Source organism: Venturia canescens, chromosome 3 (genome assembly GCF_019457755.1).
Source record: "Venturia canescens isolate UGA chromosome 3, ASM1945775v1, whole genome shotgun sequence".
NCBI classification, from domain to species: domain Eukaryota; kingdom Metazoa; phylum Arthropoda; class Insecta; order Hymenoptera; family Ichneumonidae; genus Venturia; species Venturia canescens.
In genome coordinates this window covers 5,991,835-6,011,966 of record NC_057423.1, presented here as the reverse complement: position 1 = coordinate 6,011,966, position 20,132 = coordinate 5,991,835, and the positions used below count along the sequence as shown (strand labels likewise).

The window sequence follows — 20,132 nt, the reverse complement described above, 5'->3', positions numbered from 1 at the left end:
TTTTCTTCTTATTACTCGCAGGTTTCGACAAACGAGCTCGATTCGTGCTTTCCAATGAATTTCTAAACGAATTTTTACAGGATTTTTCGTCGATAAAGAAAATACGTTTTTTCTCAATTATTTCCAACTGTTGAAGTCCACTGAAATTTCATTTCGAGTTTGACAGTAATATAAATTAATTGATAAAAATTAATTTTGATTTATTTAAAAATCTAACGCGGAGGCAACAAACAGAGAAACGTTTGTTTCGAATGACTCTCGTACCTCAATTTTCGAACGTATACAAAATAACATATTCATTGAATGCGAGTGGAATTGAGAGAGCCGGACAGAATATCGCGTTTGAACAAAGTTTTTCGTGCCTGCATAGGTCGCGAACTTTGATCTTTATAAACTCTTTGAAGCCCCTTCCTCTGTCTCATCGAATAGTTTGACCCGTAAAATCTGAACGAATTCACAGAGAGGAATCCGTGTAAATAATTCAACGATCTAAAATTATTGTCGTTGACAAATGATAATTATTTTGGAAGTTAGCAAACAAAAGTCATGCGCCAGGCTTTAACCTCAAAAAGGACGAAAAATACGCGGACGTTGACCTTTTAATGTTGGATGGATACAGTTAGACAATGCTGGACGCCTGGCAGGTGAATTAAAAGTATTTAAAAAATGATAGCGTCCATCGGAACAATAAGCTTAAAATAATTTCATGCTCGGTTAAACTCTTCAAATTCAAATCGCTGAGTGTTGAAAAATCAAGGTATTTAACCCGCTTACGGCACACTTCATTTTTGTATCCACTCCAAGCACACTGGTGCCAAATCGGCACCGCGCACTTTCAAAATCTTATAACTCATGACAGATTCGGTCAAATTAATTCAAATTAACGCCAAATTGCAGGGAATTTAATCGCAAATATGGTAGGCACATTGTTTTTGATGTTTATTATTTTTATATTATAGAAATTTTTAAAAAACTAAACAAATTTCTTCGAAAAAAACTAGTTTTGTTTTTCGCGTGCCATTTTTCAACTAATCATGATAATTTCAAAATTCTTGATCGTAGTTATTCTGTATGAAGTAAAGTAAAAGCCTGTTAGGGTCATTGAGAGAAAAAAAGGATTTTAGTATTTTTTAAGGGAGGTCGAAAGTGCGTGATTTTTCGACTTAGAAATAAACGACTCTCGTGCGTTTTCACGCAAAAATCATTGTTTTTAGTAAATTTTAATCACCAAATCGATTCGTTACAGTCTCTTATTCTATTCTAATCGTCGCCAATAGCACAAGAGGTACAAATACCTGCACGGTGTTCATCGCATATTCGACGCATACATTTTCCGCATCGCGTACGCGTTTTTCCGGTTTTTTCATTGGAGCAAAGGGCACACCTGCCTTGACTTTCGTCTCGGAAGAGATTTGGGACATCTGTCGTAGGTATATCTATTTTCAAAACTTTCGAGATAATGTTTTTGACGGAAATTCGAAGGGTAGGCGAATTTAATCGCATTTGCGCATGTGGCGTAATCAAAGCGTACGCTAAATTTTTGAGGAACTTTGAACGGCTGAGTTTTTCATTGCTCACTTTTAAATTGTACAAAATTTGTGCATTGATCGTCGCCTGATTAATCATGTTAAAAAAAAATTTTAACGGCCACCTGCGAGTTCTGCGCGCTACGTTAAACGTATGACAGTGTTGGTCAAAAGTGTCGATTCCTCCTTTGTGAGCGTTGTAGTACATTATCATCTCGGGTTTTCCTGTCGTTCGATTAATCGAAGCATCGTGATGAATCGACGATAATACGAGTACAATTTTGTTCGCTTTCGGCGTGTAAGCAACCAAAGTTAAAGTTGGTGTGTAAACAAATTTCGACGTACCAACATTACCAGAAGTTTTCATTTGTATAGGAATCTCGGTCCTGTTTTTTTGAATAGTTCCTACCGCTCGCAACTGATATTTTTCGCGCAACATTTCGAAAAGAGGAACCGAAGTGAACCACCTATCCATCGTTATATGCCGCCAAGTACCTGGAATCGAAGTACAATCGAGTAGTTTTCGAACGAAATAAGTTGGAACTGAATCACCGCGTTCAGGGGTAACTTTCCCTACGTAAGGAATGGCTGAAATCATGTAAGAAGTTTGAGCGTCATTACACATGAGCACTTTGAGGCCGTATTTATCCGGTTTACTTTTCATGTAAATTCTAAAACAACATCTGCCCCTGAAACCGATGAGTTGCTCGTCAATCGTAATATCGGTTGACGGTTCATATGAATCGGTACAATTTTTTATGAACATGTCCCAAATCTCACGTATTGGAGCTAATTTATCACGAGCCCGTCGCTCTTCCCTCGTAGATTTGTCATCGAATCGCACCATGTAATTCAAAAATTGAAATCTGTGCTCAGAAAATGCCGCGCGACAGAAACCTGACCCATGATGCTCAGAAAATATATCATCCAAGCTCAGTTTGTTTTGATGAAAAACCGCACCAAAAATCAGTACACCGATGTACGCGTTAATTTCATCGCTTGTCGTGTGCGAGTGATAAGATTGAACGACTAGATTATCTTTTCTAAGACGCGCGACTTCCCGATCAATTTCTTCGTTTGTATGTAGTACAATTATATCGATAATCTCTTTTGAAAATAAAATCTGAAAAGCATCTAACGGTGAGTCAATTTCGAGAGCAGCGTTGGCTGGGGACGGTTCGAACGTCTGATGAGCGCTGGAACGCCTACCGTGCCGGACAGGTACAATTTCTGACCATTTTATTCCGCACTTCGCAGGTATACTTTTTCGGGGCCGACCACGTTTGCGTATCCGCTCAGCTGCTTCGGAGACACGCTTTCTCTTTGTTGCTCTCTCACTCTCCTTCTCTAGATCGGAATCCGACTCTTGCTCATTGTTTCCTTCATCTTCATTTTCCTCGTCATCTGACTGCTCGCTATCTCTGTCTCCAGTATCTGAAGGTACAAATACCTCATCGTCAGAATCCACGTTTTCACGGAGATCATCGTCGGATTCAGAAAACGTCTGAACAACCGCTCGAATGGAGCGAAGATTGTACTTCCGACCTTCCGCAGCCATCCTAAAAAATTAAAGTTGAATGAATTTCAATAAAAAGAAATTAAATACAAATTCAAATATTATATTTTGTTGATTGTATTATCTAATATGTATTTTGTTTGTAAAACATAATCATACAATCGATTGTCTCGTGCTTTGAAGCGTCGGCGCGCGCGATCTTAATTTTTCATTAATAATATGAAAAAAAAATTTTTATATTACAAATTGTGCTCAAAACATACTCACTTGCATAGAAAATATCCCTTGGAGTTGAACAAAATGCCTACACAAATTTCACTCAGACACCGAATGCGCAACGCTCAACGGCACACTGGTGCCAGATAGGCACTACGGCAAGTTTGACGTGCGCTCAAACCGGCTGCTTACAAGCCACTGACGCGGCATAGGTACAGGCATTTAGGGGACCCTTCGGTAGAGTTTGTCGAACAAAAGAAATCTCCCGAAAGCGAAAGGTCTAGAAGTTACCGTTAAGTAAAGAAAACGCCGGTGCCAATTTGGCACCAGTGTGCCGTAAGCGGGTTAAATATCAGTCAGATATTAAATATCGATACGTGATCGTTCAATCGTGAGATAAAATTCATCAAGTGTCGTTTGTATGTACGTATACGTGGAGCGAGAGGAGCAAAAGATGCACTTTAGAGATGTTATGCCTCTCTCCCCTGTAGAGTCGCGAGCAAAAGTTTTCAGCGAAACTGAATGGATCGACAACGGTTCTATACAACGGTGAACACGCCAGCATTAAAATAATAAATGATAAACTTTTATAAATAAGTCACTCAAAACCATGAAACGTACGTACGTTCAATTGTTTTTCGATGGCGAAAATTTGAACCAATCAGCATGAAGCGATCATCATCGGCTTGGAATTAAAGTTTGGCCACTTCGGTGGGTGCGATCATATCCCAATATACTTTTGTGGTTGAAACATTTCTGCAAGATACGGTTCAACGCATATATTTTCGGCAAATACTTTCTGACACGACTGTACGAGAGGAGCACAATGCGAGGAGTCGCAGCCGAACAGTCACGCCCGAGCCCGAGCGCCCGACCTAGCATAAACACGAGCCCGACCCCCCACTACCATGACCACTTCAACGCTGGTATTAGCTGATGTAGCATCGTAGTATACCCTTCTCTAACCTCACTCGCACCAGTCCAAGATGGATGCTGCTCATCTTCATTCGGCTTGGACTCGGTGAAAAAGATATAAAACAATAATCAACGCGGATGCGTAGTCTAAAACGTATATTCAGTGAAGTATACGCGTTCGATCGTATGATTCTGTTACGTAAAATTTTTACCCATTGTTGTCATAAATCTTTTCAAATGAAAATGTACTCGAAAAAAATCGTGATTTTTATTCTCAAAGCTGTGGAAAATGTCTCATAAAATTACATTACGTTAAATGTCGGAAAATAAGAAATATAATGGACGTCGTCGATGACGCCGAAGGACCTCTCGACCCTCGTATACAGGTTTGTTTGTTTTATCTCGTTGATTCAGTTACTACCTTTTCGGTTCCCACTGCATCGTCTCCTAGAGACTGACAACCAGTAGGTTATGAGCGTAAACCAACTACATTGTGTTATGGTGACACCTGATACAGCCTTGCACCGTGTCCCACTTTGTTTACGAAATCATTTTACTTGTGCATATTTATTCACTTATTTCATTGTTAATGTAAAAAAATGACACATTCGTACAACAAAGACATCGATTATTCTGTTCGAACATGTAATGAATCGAACGTTTATTTATTTATAATTAAAAAATTTCAGAAAAGTTCTATTTTCATTGATGAATCATTATGGAATATAATCAATTGTTCCGCTAGATTTTAGCTTTGTTATTTGCACGTTTTGGTTCAAACGTGTAGTGAGTCACATGCTAGAAGAATCACTGATTTATGTAATCACCTGTCAAATATGATAGTGTAAACTCAAGCACCCAAACAGTTTGTATTCTTCTCTCATGAACAGACACTGCTCATATTACAAACGAATATTCTCTGTTTTAGATTGAGCTGGAAAATTTGAACACCGCTACTGACAATATAAATAAACTTGAGATAGAATTAGATGTAAGTTACAACATTTATTTCTCAAATCGATGATAACAGTAACGCAACGTGCAAACTGAAAATGTACATTTTTTTAGGCTCAAGACCTCTTCTTGACCTGAAAGAAGTTTTTGAATGTAATCTTGCGTCTTCAATTTATTCAAATGTCAAAAATACTACTTCACACATACAGTGAAAAACAGAGTTTCTTCATGTTCAAATTCAGACAAATTGTATGATTCAATATGTAAAAAAATGATCAATTTATATGATTAATTTTGCAGAAAGTTTTTAATAATCGTTCCATGGAAAGAACTTCAAATGCGACAAATAACATTGGATTTTTTATTGTGATTCAATGCTTTTTTCCCAACTAGACCATGAGAAGTGTGACATTAAACGCCTTTTATTATCTAGGAAGCTCGTACTGCATTAGAACAACTGTGGTCCGAGTCGACACGACGCTCGAAAGACATTTCTAACAAATTAGGTGCAAGTTGCATCGACAGAGCAAGATGTTATTACAAAGCGAGGGAAGTTGCACGGCAAGCACAGGTTTGTGATTTTGAATCATTTATTTTAGACCAATTCAAGGGTCTTTGTTCCCAGAATGTTATTAACATCAATGATTATTATATTCACTGTTATAACGATTAAAACAAAATTTCATCCGATTCACCCATTTTCAATGTAATTTGTTCAGCATACTTCATCCAATCGGCATCGGAGATTATTGCGCAAAGATAACAATAAGAAGTAGACAGTGTTAAATAATCGTATTATTTTTTGTAGGTTCAATGTCAATATCAGGCTCAATTATTTCAAAGAGCAAGCGAGATTCATGCAGCAGCGAAAGAAACCGTGGCCCTTGCAGAAGCGAGATTCCTGGCCCATCAACATGAATGGAATTTTGATCAAGCTTGGCAGGATATGCTAAATCATGCTACGATCAAGGTTTTTAGAAATATCTTTTTTTTTTATTATTTTCTTTACCGTATGCGCCCTTGTAATATAAACGTGGAATTGAACTTACTTTCACTATTTGAAAAAACAGGTGATGGACGCAGAAAATCAAAAAGCCGAGTGTGGTCGTGAACATCATCGAAGAACCGCTTTATTCCACGATGCTGATATGAAGGTTCAACAGCTGGAAGAAAAGTATCGACGATCTATAATTAAGGCTGAACCTTATTTCGAGATGAAAGCTCAATACGATCAAATGTTGGCAACACAAAAGGAATGTGTGAAACGTCTTGAGAAAGCTGTTAAAGAAGCTAAGCGTTCGTACTCCGCGAGTTTTCGAGCTCTCGAAGACATTAGCAATCAAATTCATCAGCAGCGACGAGATTATGGTAAAGCAATTTTTTTTCAAATTTCTAATCTGTAATGATACAAAATAACTTTGATTCCACTAAAACTAAAATTTAATTCAATAATATTCAAATGTTTTGGACCCTCTACGAACGATTTCAATTCTTTTTTACTCAGATATGGTAGCAAACGGACCAAGAGAACCAGGTGTTGGTGCCGAGCTCGTAAGTCCCGAGGATAGTTTAAATTATGAAACTGAATTGAATAAGGTATCCATAAGCAGAGTCAATTCCCTGGCAAGCTCTAGTGACCCCGATGCCGAAGACAGAAACAAAGACTTTGATGTAAGTTACCAGAAAACTTTATATTTTTTTCCTTTTAATTTACATTCTTCACGTATCGTTCCTATTGTTCCACATTATTTATCTTTTGGTAGACATTGTAATTTTGTTTAGTTAGCTCTGGTTTATCGTTGATAGAATAATTATTCAATTTTCTACAAAACACAGAGCAATTGGTGACATTCGATATTTTTCTTGTGGACCGATTTACGAATCGCTCAAAAGTTTTAGCATCTCGAATATTATCAACGATAAAAAATAAAATTGCTGACAATCTATTTAAAATATTTGTCGAACAACTTTCGACGTTCAAGAGCAAATCAATTTGTTGCTATTGATTGAACAAACGTTAAATAATTCAAATTTCCCTCCAGGACATTCGCGATCTTCAGCAACGAGTCGATCAGTTAGGAGGTCGTTCGATCGATGGTAGTGAGTCGTTTTCAAGCCAATGGGAATTAGAGCTGCAAGCGAGTATGGAGAAGTTGAACAGTTTGTCGATGAAAAATTCGCAATGGAACGTGAGCAGTGCAGGAAAGGACGAAAGCGACAGTGCACAAGATCGTTGTAACGTCAGAGAAAAAGAACTTTCGGACCACCGTGTACGTCATACAGAACAAGTCGAACCGAAATCATTGAAAAACGATCAAAATGAACAGAAAAAACTGCCAATCGATTTTCAAATACTACGAAAATTAACATCAAACTCAACGATTACAAGTTCGAGCGGTGACGTTCGTCAATCACTCACGCAGAGCCCGATAAATTCAATTTTAAACAGATCGAAAATGGCGATAAGAAACGGTATTTCAAAGTCCCTTAGCAACAGTTCAGTGAATATGAGTTTTGGATTCGCAAGATCGAGAATAGAAAATCAAACCTGTGACACAAAAAAACCACCTAAAGACGGAATAACAAACGAAAAATGTGAAAGTCGAATTCCCACGAATGGAACAACGGAAGAAAAAGATTCGCAGTTCAGCGAAACTTCAAAAAATGTTCGAATCGAAGAGGAGAAAAATCTCGGAGTTCTGCGCCATTCAGAAGAGTTCCGAGAGTCAGAGTTGCCAAAATCGAGCAAAAGTGTGGAATGCGATGATCCGAAAAATCGGAAACTCACCAACGACAAGTTGGAGGCGAAAAAGTTAACCCAATTTACCTCGCACAGCGTTGATTCAACTCCCGTTAGATCGAAGCCTCCCCTCTCTCGAACCACCGCAAGATCGCTGGATCACGATAACGAAGATCTCGTTAAATGTCCGAATTTCAAAAAAATTCCAGCTGCTAAAACCTCGAGCGTAAGAGAATTACCGCTGCTTTCGCTCTTCGAAAAAACCGCCAAATCTCCGATGTCAAAAGACAAAAGTTGTAGCATGATTAATCTTGCGGAAAAGCACAATTTGAAGACTCTCCTCGATAATCCGGATTTACGGAGCATACAAACCGTTAGTGTAGAACGATTGGCCAGTGCGAGAAACAATTTAATAAACGAGCATTCTGAAGCTTCTAAAGCAGCCAGAAAATGAGAGATTTAGGAACGAATGATATTGTTCGAAAAGAAACCGAGATAAAGTTGAAATAACACGCGTTAAACTTGTGATAAATTTTTATCTAACGAATTTCAATAATCCATTACAACTGTTTTTCTTTTGAAGGGTTTACCGTAGACCGAGTGGTACGAGGATTAAAAGATTATTTACGTGAAAAGACAGACTGGAAAAAGTATTAAGCCTCGTAAACGAATAACGTGCAGTGTTGATAACGAGAAGATCAAAATTTTGTACTTTTTCTAAGCGCAGCTATATTATTCACGTTGTATTGTGTTCGCATAACTTATTTCACAAACTTTAAACGACTCAGCATTATAACAAAGAAGCAAATTTGAAAAGGATAATATACGAGCCCACGTTCCTTTTCGTTTCCACTATTTTGCGTCATATTTTTCAACGAAATGAAAATTAAAGTCTTTCGTGAATTTTGACATGTCGAGTAACCCCGTTGATACGAACAAAAAATGCAGTATCGATAACTTCCATCCGAAGTTGACAACGTGCATTTTCTCAGCTGACACTGGACGTCGTTCGGAGCAGATGAACTCAAGCGAGATGAAAAAAAATTGTTTCACCCGCTCTATCTGTTGGGATAAGAAAATTTTTAGCATCGCTCAACTCATTAGAATCAGCAGATCCGTTGGTCTTGCAAGAATTAGCGAAAATGGGTCGGAATTTTATTTAAATTTTGATCTTTCCAAGGGTGCCGAAAATGTTCACATGTCGAAGGCGATTTTCTGAAACTTCTCATCTGCGCGATTCGACTTCCGAATCATCGAAATCTATTTTACGATCGAAATTGAATTAGTACAATTGTTTTGCTAGAAATTCAGAAGCTCTAGTTACTAATTTGCAGTGTCAATAGGCACAGGAGACTCTCTATTATTCATCGATAAGCAAGAGAAAAAAAAAACTGCTTCAATTGAATCGCAATCGTCGCAACGAATTTGAGTGATTGACACTCGATCGAATAACCGCTCAAATTTCTACAGCTCATTATCGATTTTGTTCCCCTTCAACCGAACGTTCGCAATTGAAAAAATAATAGAATAAATTTTTAAATATCTGTAGCATGGAAAAGTGTAAAACGAACATGTTTGTCCGTTGGGAATGGTCGGTATACGAATGTAATCGAAGAAATCGTGAGAATTTCAATTTTTTCGAAAACCACTTTCACAGGCAGTTTCATAGGGCAAAAAGGTTCGAAACTGGCCAATCGCGTCGTATTCTGTAGGAAGATCGTGTGAATATCCAGACGATGTCACCCGATGCGAAAACTCAACGAAAGACTACTACAAAATCTGTAAATGTATAGGAAAGAAAAAAAACCAAAAGCGAAGTGGAAACAGCTTTGTAATTTGTGTACACCCAAACCGTGTCGCATTATATTTCGAGCGTTCTCTCATTTGTTCAAAAGTATAACTCGACGTACATTATTCCTATGAAAAGTTGATATTACTATGTAAACTCATAGATCGTAGATAAATCATAATAATGATGATAATATTTGTAAATAACGTTAGAAACTTTAAATCTTCTAAAAAGATGAATTCATCTAGCCTTATTTACACACATTCTAAAAGTAAGTTGCGTATTTACATGTGTACACATAAAAATGTAATTTTTTATGTATACAGATGTACGTACATGATCCGTATATATAGGAATGGCCGTACAAAAAACTATTTCATATTCGGTGAATCGTTCCATTTGTTATATAAATATTTCTAATGGTCTCTCGCAACGTGCGAGTCATTTCACACGACTTTCCCGTCATTTTAACGCTTCAGACTTCTTTTTTATTCCATCGCATAACACAGTGAATCGAAAAGAATACTCCGCATACATTTTTCTCTTTCAGTTTTTCATGACTTTTTTTTGTGATCTACGAAACAGTGGCGAATAAAGGAAGATGAAGAACGAAAATAGTGAAAATGAACAATTCGATTATTTCATCTTCCTCTTTATTTATATTTTATTATTTATTCAAATTAGTTTTGAAAATCATTTGAAAGTTTGTAAGACGAACTCATTTCACAGACTCTTCAACAGAAATGACAGTTTTTATTGGCATGCAGGCTCGAAATTGAAATAAAATTATGTATGAAAAAAATTTGGCAATTATCGTTCGATCGTTAGTCGGGATTGAAGTTTTTCGAATAAAATGCCTTTTCCCTCGCTTCCAAAGTCTCCTTAAATTTCACGTTGTGAAAAAAAAAATTGTTTATTTAACAAATTTCATTGTTTATCAATCGAGGGCTGAAAACAACTTTAGTGAAGTAAAAAACAAACTAATTTGCAGAAATTCGCTATCTTTTGTGTGATTTTTTTACTCTCTAGCAAAAAAGAATGTTTAACGTGGGAAATTCCTATGGTCGGAGATAACTTTTGCAAAAATTTCGATAGGATATTTTTCAGGCATGGGAGCGAGACGTGACCGGAATTTATCATACCGCTTTTGATCATCTCAGTTGTATCGTCTGAACGTGACGGTGAAACCACGAGATTGTAACAACCGCTGTATGGCTGACCACAGGGATTTCGATCTTTTTTCCTATTTCTTCTTCCTTCTTGCCTTTTTTTAAAGTAAAAATCGTTCAAAGGTTCAGAAAGTATGAAAAATCGAAAAAACCATAAAATACTAAGAAAATCACTTTTCATTGATATTTTTTGCAAATGAACTGTTGGAATTTACAGAAATTGGTTTGAAATTAATACTTCCTAAATGACGATTGTGTTTTCCGTTTGTTATAATAAACAGAAAAAAAGGGGGGTCGTGAAATAATCCAAGAGGCACGATAAAATATTGTCGATAAAATATGGCCAATCTCCTCGTTAAGTTGCACCAACAGTTTTTAAACTGAAAGATGTCCAGTCTTGGAGTCCGTAAGGCAAGAGAAGCTTGTATTTTGTACGGTTGAATGGGATTATGCGGGCACTCAAAGCCTTTTATGTTTATCTCGTAAATTTCAACCTACTCTACGTGCATATTCAGAGCCCTCCGATTCATAAAACTACTCGATATACAGCCCGTGAATCCCGGAGAAAAGATGTTCCGCGAACCTTTGATTTTAACGACGAAATGTTATAACCACGCAGATTGAACGTCTGGTTCCATTCATTTTTCATCTACTTTATTTTAGTAAATCCATGGAGACAGAAACTGATTGGGGGGAAAAGATGATCTGGAAGGTCAAAAATTGTTTTTACTTTCGACTCTCAAATACCCCCTTTCAGATTCTGGAGAGAATCTCCAGCACCTTTCAATTCTTTGTTTTGCCATCTGGGAGGGAAAATGCGGGGGTAACTGTCCCGTTTTCAAACTGAATTTGCTGTTTGCGTTTCTGGAGAGGGAACTATTTGACTGCAGTCAAGGGCATATAATAAGCAGCTTTCGTGGGTAAACACAGTACGAAGCTGCTCGAGAGAGGAACGACGATAGAAGTGCACGATTTTCTTCATTCCCTCCTCACTGCTCATCTTTCCATTGGCCATTTGTGTGGATAATTCGGAATGAAAGAAATGGTAAAATAAAAATTTTGACAAATGGTGATAAATAACGATAATTTATCCTAATGTATATCGACGAAAAAACAAATCTAAAAATCATTTAAGCCATGAATCTTGTCGGAGCTTTGGGAAGAAAGATTTTTCATAAATAGAATGAGTAGAAGAATTTATAGTGTAATGAATTTTCAAATTGTTCTAGATTCACAAAGTAATCACAGTTTTGTGGATTTTGGATTCCTCCAGTGGGCGATTCATTAATTTCGAAAATTTACCGACGCTCGAATACCCGAAAAACAGCGAAATCGATGTTTTTAACCACGTCAAGGGGCGCAGATTATTCGAAGATGATACGAAAGAAAATTGGAGGCTCGAGGCCCCCCGTGAGTCAGAAGCCGAGTGGTCCACGTACAGCGTTCGTGAGCCAAACGTACTTAACGTCCATTATTTTTAACGGTCAATAACTCGCTTCTATCCCTTGCCAAATAAGTTGAAAGGTTCCAAAAACATTTGATTCTTCGTCAAAATCAACGTGCTCAATAATTACGTTTATTCCTCAGGGTTTCGGTTCCTTTTCATTCGGATTCGACAACGTTTTCGACTCGGCTGGCAACGAACATTTCAGATCGGAGGAGCGATTCGAAAACGGTACCGTTATTGGCGGTTATGGCTACACTGATAAAGTCAACGATCGAATAATTCGCGTCTCCTACATCGCTGATCAACGAGGTTACAGGTTGGTCATCCTTCTTTTCGTCCTCGCCAAAATCATTGTCGTCTCGTTACGTTCACCACTGCCAACGACGTTTGCTTTCAGAGCGAGGACTCAAATTTCACCACTTTAAGGACTCTGACAATAAGCCTCCTGGAATACCCGTACATTTATACACGGTATCAAATATCTCAAAAATGAGCTCGGTGATCGTAGTCAAATGAAAAAAGCAATGTCGATTTTGTGCAACGGTAAATTCGTTCGATGTTGTCATGAATTGTTGTTTCAACGTCCAATTATACCTGCAACGATTTCTGAATAAATTTCAGGAAAATTACATGAAAAAATTGACTGTAAAGAAAAATTTGCTTACCGACTGTAAAGTTGTCCACTTGTCGAGTGACTTGATCAGATTGGTCTAACTTTACAACAAACGATTAGTCCAAGATTCCCTTTCAGTGGTTCCTCAGTGATTGCACTTCGTTTGACTTCGGGGCGCAGCTAAGGCTTTCCGTTCCAGCAGAGAAATCGTCATCCCGGCCGTTGTCGATGTCCCATCGATATTATTTCGGGACCATTTCTTTTGTTTTCTCTCCCTTCGAACCGTCAAAATGTCTAATCTTAACTGGCACCACACATTTCCGTAATAACATATCAGATCGACCTCTCGCGTGTCTTGTTAACTTTCTCGGTTGAATCAATTTCCGGAAAATTCAAGCGGAACAAATTTGTCGCGGTTAAATAATCGATAAACGCGTTTGATACACAATCGTATTCGTTCAGAGCTCAAAAATTCACGCATCGATGAATTAGTGCGAGACACACACGCGCACACCTGGAAGCCAGCCCACAGTCACACGCAGAAAGCCGGAAGTCAAGGAAGCGAGAGAATCAAGAATATGCGAACGATTTAAATTTTTCGTGACATGAGCACGCCTCCATCCCCCGATTATCCGGAAGTGCGCCAAAAACAAGACGTCACCTACGCAATTTCGGGAATAACGCGAGAGACAACGAACCTTTCGAAAATCCAATTACAACATGGACCGAGCCTCTAAAAGCGACGAGGATACTTTTAGGAATCAGCACAACGAACTCGTGAGTACCGAAAAAAACTTTAGGGTCGCTTCATTCCTTTTTCAGAAGCTAATAACATGCCCTCTGACCCGATAAACATCGTGAACCCATTCGAAAAACTCGAAAGAAGGTTATTATTGCCTCTCCGTCTGTCAATGGCAAACTGAGCGTTTCGTTACACCATTTTCCTCAAATTTCAACTTCACCACAAGGTTGCTCGCTTCAGTAAAATTTCTCCAACCTTGACACTCTTGCTCATAAAGTGTGCCTGGGCTGCGTATTCGCGAAATGAGAAAAATGTAAAACCACCCTGCTCGAGTTAGCAAATGGTGAAAGTTTTTCAGAAACTGACAACTCGTCGGTTTGCCGATGAATCCTTCGTACGAAAAACTTTTTACAGGTTTTTTTTATCGTTTCAACAATATTTGTTTATTGTTGCTTTAAAAATAACTTCAAGGCTGAATGGAATTTTGTTAGACAAAATTAGACGAATTGTCAGACTAATATGAGGAGTGCCAACAACAACTTCGTATAAAAATTCATTCTAAAAACTCGAAGGATTCGGATTTCCGTATAATGAGAGGCGCTTTGCGACAATCCGGGGACGAGCGAGATCCGCAAGAGAGACAAAGTTTACGTGCGCGTAAAAACGATTACGAGGATGACGAAGACGACGAGATCGGTGATCACAATGATATTCTCGCACAAGATGATGGTCCACGGTATCCAAGTTCGCAAGGCGCGGTATGTGCCGTTTGCAATCTGAGCGTAACGGGAGTTACTGGCTCCGGTAACGACAGTCACGATTTTGAGCAACCTCGCTCCTGTGATCAAGGCCATTTACTCTGCCGACGTTGCGTTCAACGATTTGCAATTCGATCAGGTAATACCATCAACTCCATCCTGCTCATAACAAGAACAGCGAAATTATTTTTTGTACATTTATGGCTTCACCGAATTTAAACTATAAAATACTTTACCAAAATTCATCGAGTAATCTTATCCCGTTGGCTGTGCCTGTAACTTTCTTGCAATTTTATCAATCTTGTGTGAAAGTCCAAAGATTTATTGCATGATTTTATGACTTTTTAAAGATACGGGCTGTGTCCTTTGTCGTACGGAATCTCAGCACTCGAATTCGACGGATTCCCATGACAGTAGTTCGAGTTTGAATCGTGGTCAAAATCGTGCGTCGAAAAACATGCACGATTTCGAGACGGAACGTTCGATGAAAACTTGCGGAAATGATTTCCCCGGGATCCCATGGGCCCGAGCACATTCGGAAGCGCCGGTTGTCGGAACGAGAATGAGTGGTCAGCGGAACGGAGTTAAAAGAATAGATTCTTGTTATTCCGAGTGGGAAACGAAAATCGAACGAACGGAAGTTCGCGAGAAGATTCGTCATCCGAACGAATCGAGGCATCATCAGCAACGCAGTTATTGCAGCATTATAGGCGGCAGAGAGACTATTTTGGATGCGACGCCATCGGAAACTCGAGTCAACGGGCAACTCGTCACCGAATGCTCAAGAAGACCGATTCGATGCCCGAGACTCGATTGCGCCGTTAACGTGGCATTCTCGGCTCTGACTCACCACTTTCTTTTCGACCATCCGGAAGTCCCAATTCTCAGCGTTGAACCTGGTGCCAAAAGCACTCTGATCGTTAGTTTTGCGGCGTTGTCCTGCGACTCCAGTCGATGTCTTGCCCTCCTTTTGGTTTCTGGAAAACTCTCGTAAGTTTTTTATTTATTTGTACAACTTTAAAAAAACGTCAAAGCAGGCGCATGAGTAAAAGAATCAACAAAGAAAAAAAACGTCAAAAGGATGTTTATAGAAATAAAAACTGTGTGTTTTACGCGCGATTTCTGATGAAAACAAAAGGGGACCAGCTTCGAGGCTTTTCAACGGGAGCCAAATTCATCCGAAGTATCAAAATCGTTTGCCACTCCCGGTACTGGCTGCACGATTACATTGTGCGAGTCGTTATACCGATTCGAAGGAAGTTCCAACGAGTGGCGAAGGTCGAAGCGGTGGTGACGTCATAATAGCGTGGGTAGCCGGTTTGGACATCGGAAACGTGACTGCGGGAACTTTACGATGCAGCATACAAGTAAGTCCGTAAAAGCCTCATTTTTCATCAGCGAATAACCAAAGAAATCGATGATGACCCAACGAAATATCGACTAAGATACTCTTTTTTGGCAATTAAAAATAATAATGTGATGACAAAAGGCAGTGGACAACGTGGAGAACGAATCGGTGCGATCGCTGACGTACACAGGGCCTGTTAACTCGTTGAGGACAGCTCAACGTCCCCGGGAAGTATTTCTCGCGGGTGACTGCGTCATACTTCACGAAGGTCTCATCAATCACATTACGTCGGATTGCACCAGGCTGAACGTCAACGTCATTGTTCACTGATCAAATCTCAATAATTCTCTTCGCGTTGACTGCGTTGTTGACGCTGCGTTATCAAGGACGACGAGGAAGCCCCGTTCAATACCACCGACAGCTTGCAACACCGGAAATTTCAAAAGAAATACAAAAAATACAACAACGAGTTTAAAAAGCAAAAGATTTGTTTGTCTCAGTGCAACGACCGTCGATCTACCCGGTTTCTCGACTCAATCACCGTTTTCTCGCTTCTTTTAGTACATGCATATGCGTAAATACATATCAATATGTGCATATATGCATATACATATTTATATATTAACACAGAAGGTCTGTATTGATAGAAAATAAGTATAAAAATTAAGAGTACAAAAAATGCTTAAAATTCAAAGAATAATCATAAGCTGGTCATCGCTGGAGGACGGGCGTAAGCTTTTGGTATAAAACCGTATTTTCTCGTCTTGGGCGCATACGCCCACAGCCAACCATCTACCGTTTGATTGCCAAGATCAGCGTAAATCCAGTCTGCTCGTCTAACCGATAAATCGTCCGGCGCCTGCGCCTTATAATCGTATAGTACTACGAGCTCCGTTCCCGTTGTTTCGTCTCTCAATTCTCGCAAATCCTTCTGTTGCAATTGCTCGCTTCCCGTTACATTCCCGTTTCCTACTGCAATTAAGAAACTTCAATATTATCAGAAGCTATGTCAGGGGCTCACTCTCAGATTTCAAAAATTAACAATTCTGTCTCAAGTCCCGCATCAGCGTATGAGAAATTATAATGAACATCATTGATTATTCATTGGAACACTCTAAAATCGCGAACAATTATGAAACCGGGAACTTTCGGTTTCGTATCGTTGGAAGGCAGCGGGAGAAATTTTTGTTTATCAATTATCATTTCAAGATGCGGAAATGTGCCAATTTTTCGAAATGAAATCTGAAAATATTCACAAGCACTAAAAATTTATCAAGTTTACGAAGCATAAAGTTTATTACAGCATAAAAATCAATCAAATTTGCACCCAACAATCGAGTTAAAAAGTATAAAAAACGATAGGAAATATTTATCAAGTATGAATATACTTGATAAATATACGCCTGGTTTAAGGATTGTGTAATTCTATAAAATATACCTAAATTATGTTGATCGTTGGCAGCCGTCGTCGTCGTCGTTGTGGTTGTCACTGTTGTGGCGTACGAGTGAAGCACATGGCCGGGATAAACGAAGCCCGATGGCACAAAACCCTCATTTCCATCACAATGTCGAAGCACCCAAAACCAATCGGGGTCGTCACGATTGAGTACTGTCACGAATTCACCTCTTTCAACACTCACGTCGTTTTCGTCTCTCGCCACAAACGTATACAGCACTATGTATCGTCCCGCCGAAGGATCCTATTTCGGATATAACAATATAGCACAAAATTAAAAAGAATTTGCAGAAGTTAGGATTTTTCGACTTTCATAAGGAGTTTAAAATTTCTGTTTTCACCTTAAAAAATGGATGAACATCCGGTTGTGAAGGTATCGTTTGAATCGAATTCTGCGATTGCGTTATATTAGAACGATTTACGTTAATATCAGCAGTTGTTACGTTACGGGCGTAACTCTCACAATCAGAGGCAGAGCCTGTGTCAGTGTGCTGTGATTCCATCGCTTGAGATCGCGTCGTACTCGCTATATCACCTTCGTTATCACTCGATCTCGGCAGTTTCTTCTTCACATTGTTCATCAGAGCAGCTAACGTTGATTCTGCCAATTGGGAGGTGTAGGGTGCACAATAGGAATGGGGCACAAAACCCTCCATCCTTGTGTCTGCTGCTATTACGTAAACCCAGTCATTTTCTCTGTACAGTACATTTACAACCTGTAACAAATTTTCATTGTACTTTACGATATGGAGTACTCGAAGACAAGTTTCTATTTGACAAAGTGAACTAATCATTACAGAATCGTCATCTTTCAAATAAGTTTCATTTCATTATTAGCAAAAACATGAATAGAACTTTAACTAACTTTTTGTCAGTAAATTCTACTTGAGACAATCATTGAAGATTGTGTTGTGAGAGAGATTGAAATAATTTTATTGTTTTGCAGTGATGAGAACTTTCATATCGTTAACAATTTATTTACTTGCTTCAAATATTTGGATTATTTTACCATATATTTCTGTTTTATTGTTAAAAGTCTGCTTAAAATTTACGAAACTTTTAAAGAGCATATATTTTTTAAGAATATCGAATCCTGAAGAAACGTTTTTCACCTGTCCTCTTTTGACCAGAAGCTCGTCGTCCACGCAAGGCGTAAAATCATGGACTATAACCATTTTGCTGTCCGGAGAGAGACCATTTTCTTTCTCGATGCCGACTCTGACGAGAGTTTCTATACTGGCACTTCCTGTTATTCTTCCAGGCGGTAAAGGCACTCTGCTTCCTGGACCAACACCTCCGCTCCCACTCAAACCCGTTCCATCCTTCTCAAGGGTAAAATTGTGAGAACCCGCTAGAATAACGTTTTTTTATTATTTTTTCGAAGTTATATTCAGTGTGCAAAACAGACGCGAAATATTTATAAACTGTTGGACGTTCGATTGAGAAAAAATTAATAATTAAATATTGTACAAGAAAATAATCGACACGAAAATGAAGTCACTTTCCAAAAAAAAATTATTTTTTTCAATTCATACAACAATGTCAATATTTTTATCTGCGACGAAAATCGAAGTACCAAACAATATGACACAGCCGAGCGTAATTAGCATTGAAATCTCTGCACAAGCAGTGCGTGTGGATCACTTTAATTTTTGAATAACTTAAAATAAACACAATTGAGCGATGAACAAAACATTTGTCGAACTGTGCAATATCAACAACAATTTTATTCACTTCGAACGCAACCGACGATCCTCGTTTGTTTACAGCATTGTCGCTAATAGAGAACAGAGAAAAAATTGAAGCATGTATGACAACAAAAATTCGCAATTGTCACATACTTATTTCTGAAAAATCGCAGGAAGTTTATAGTGTTTTTCTTATTTTGTTGTTTTTTTTTCACACGGAAAACCATGAACACAATCTGTTGATGGATCTTGCGACGAAAAAAAACAAAGCAGACTCACGTTTTTTTTTCTTCCCACGACGTATACGAACCGGGCACAGAAAAGCCATTTTCCGTAGTCGGAGGTATTGTCCTCGATAACGTGCACAAATTTACATCTCAAATTGACGATGAAAAAAACAGATTGAAAGAAAAGAAACAAGGAGGATGAGAAGGAAAAAAGGTAGTATGGCTATCGTAAAGAATCCATTGGGCCGTCTGCCGAGTCTCGCAAAAGAAACGGGAGCATTGAGGGAGGGAGAGAGAAAGAGAGACGGAAGAACGTCGCGAACGTTTTTCAGGGTGTTGTATCGTTCAGACTCATTGAAACGCGAACCAAACGCGACGATTTCTCGTTCAAATTTTTTGTCTTTATATTTTGTTTGCCTAAAAACTACGGAGATTTATTCGACGAAGTTGTAAATCGTAGATCGCGACTTTGTATGTATTATAAAAGAATAAAGAACAACCGAATAAATTTTCCAAGAGCTTAACCAGGTGACGAGGCGCGCTCACGGGAGCTCTTCTCCCGACTCTGTGTCCACACTGTACAGGTCACAGACCACATGTACAGGTTGGTGCAGGTTGGCCTGACAGGCCGCCCCGCCGTAACCCAGGCCTTTTCGCTCTGTCCTTGTCCAAGGAGCATTTTAACATTTGAAAACTCGTACTTTAGTCATTGACCTGACGGGTAGACGGCGCTGAAACGTCCCAAGAGAGAAAAAGATAAAGAAAAGGATAGAATATTTCAGGCAAACGAGCCACGATCGGATCAACTTTTTAGACCAAATTCCACATATGAACGAGAAATTGAATGTTTCTTCAAAAAGATGAAATCTTTTTATGGTAATTCTTGCTTGGATAATCCTCAATTGCAAATAAATTTCATAAAACTTCATGAAAATTTGTGAGCTCTGCTGATACCGCGAGAGGAAAAATATTTTCGAATATCATGCAATTACCTCCGAAAAAGCTATACCAACTATATCCTTTTATTT

General features: G+C 38.7%; 5 protein-coding genes across 8 annotated transcripts in view; 3 read left to right on the top strand and 2 right to left on the bottom strand.

Moving 5' to 3' along the window:
• LOC122408105 (annexin A13-like) overlaps positions 1-4,107 on the bottom strand; it is a 71,730-nt gene extending 67,623 nt beyond the window's left edge. For 2 of the 3 annotated variants that reach the window (XM_043414702.1, XM_043414704.1), the window contains exon 1: positions 3,884-4,107. Coding sequence is in view for 1 of the 3 variants with exons in the window: in XM_043414701.1 (XP_043270636.1) it covers positions 1,261-3,084 (1,824 nt within the window). In the remaining 2 variants the exon portion in view is untranslated. Of the gene's footprint in view, positions 1-1,204; positions 3,086-3,309; positions 3,539-3,883 lie in introns of those variants that run through there. The other variant, XM_043414701.1, reaches the window with a different exon arrangement.
• Positions 4,108-4,201: 94 nt separating this feature from the next.
• pcs (parcas) lies at positions 4,202-10,271 on the top strand. Its single transcript, XM_043414700.1, has 7 exons — positions 4,202-4,559; positions 5,102-5,164; positions 5,561-5,698; positions 5,936-6,097; positions 6,198-6,495; positions 6,632-6,798; positions 7,170-10,271. The coding sequence occupies exons 1-7, from the start codon at positions 4,512-4,514 to the stop codon at positions 8,319-8,321; spliced, it is 2,028 nt and encodes a 675-aa protein (XP_043270635.1). The 5' UTR covers positions 4,202-4,511; the 3' UTR covers positions 8,322-10,271.
• Positions 9,682-19,718, bottom strand: Dlish (Dachs ligand with SH3s). Its single transcript, XM_043414714.1, has 7 exons — positions 19,157-19,718; positions 18,302-18,540; positions 17,531-17,905; positions 17,172-17,433; positions 14,622-16,705; positions 12,938-14,544; positions 9,682-12,866 (listed from the first exon to the last, which is right to left on the bottom strand). The coding sequence occupies exons 1-5, from the start codon at positions 19,203-19,205 to the stop codon at positions 16,434-16,436; spliced, it is 1,197 nt and encodes a 398-aa protein (XP_043270649.1). The 5' UTR covers positions 19,206-19,718; the 3' UTR covers positions 9,682-12,866; positions 12,938-14,544; positions 14,622-16,433.
• Positions 11,732-12,808, top strand: LOC122408112 (uncharacterized). Of its 2 annotated transcripts, XM_043414718.1 has the most exons (4): positions 11,732-11,870; positions 12,055-12,282; positions 12,413-12,588; positions 12,670-12,808. In XM_043414718.1, the coding sequence occupies exons 1-4, from the start codon at positions 11,859-11,861 to the stop codon at positions 12,695-12,697; spliced, it is 444 nt and encodes a 147-aa protein (XP_043270653.1). In that variant the 5' UTR covers positions 11,732-11,858; the 3' UTR covers positions 12,698-12,808. The 2 variants fall into 2 exon arrangements, with proteins under 2 accessions (XP_043270653.1, XP_043270652.1); XM_043414717.1 differs by having other exon boundaries at positions 12,413-12,697.
• Positions 13,574-16,074, top strand: LOC122408106 (uncharacterized). The gene is made up of 5 exons (XM_043414705.1): positions 13,574-13,662; positions 14,200-14,524; positions 14,736-15,375; positions 15,524-15,752; positions 15,875-16,074. The coding sequence occupies exons 1-5, from the start codon at positions 13,606-13,608 to the stop codon at positions 16,061-16,063; spliced, it is 1,440 nt and encodes a 479-aa protein (XP_043270640.1). The 5' UTR covers positions 13,574-13,605; the 3' UTR covers positions 16,064-16,074.
• Positions 19,719-20,132: the final 414 nt, after the last annotated feature.

Coding starts and splice junctions, on each gene's coding strand:
- pcs (XM_043414700.1), top strand. CDS start 4,512: ATGGACGTCGTCGATGACGCCGAAGGACCTCTCGACCCTCGTATACAG. Junction 5,165..5,560: donor AACTTGAGATAGAATTAGAT/GTAAGTTACAAC, acceptor TTTATTATCTAG/GAAGCTCGTACTGCATTAGA. Junction 5,699..5,935: donor AAGTTGCACGGCAAGCACAG/GTTTGTGATTTT, acceptor TATTTTTTGTAG/GTTCAATGTCAATATCAGGC.
- LOC122408112 (XM_043414717.1), top strand. Junction 12,283..12,412: donor ACAGCGTTCGTGAGCCAAAC/GTACTTAACGTC, acceptor TTTATTCCTCAG/GGTTTCGGTTCCTTTTCATT.
- LOC122408106 (XM_043414705.1), top strand. CDS start 13,606: ATGGACCGAGCCTCTAAAAGCGACGAGGATACTTTTAGGAATCAGCAC. Junction 14,525..14,735: donor ACGATTTGCAATTCGATCAG/GTAATACCATCA, acceptor GACTTTTTAAAG/ATACGGGCTGTGTCCTTTGT. Junction 15,753..15,874: donor CTTTACGATGCAGCATACAA/GTAAGTCCGTAA, acceptor TGATGACAAAAG/GCAGTGGACAACGTGGAGAA.
- Dlish (XM_043414714.1), bottom strand. CDS start 19,205: ATGGCTTTTCTGTGCCCGGTTCGTATACGTCGTGGGAAGAAAAAAAAA. Junction 17,906..18,301: donor TTCTGGTCAAAAGAGGACAG/GTGAAAAACGTT, acceptor AATTTGTTACAG/GTTGTAAATGTACTGTACAG. Junction 16,706..17,171: donor CAACGATCAACATAATTTAG/GTATATTTTATA, acceptor TCTTAATTGCAG/TAGGAAACGGGAATGTAACG.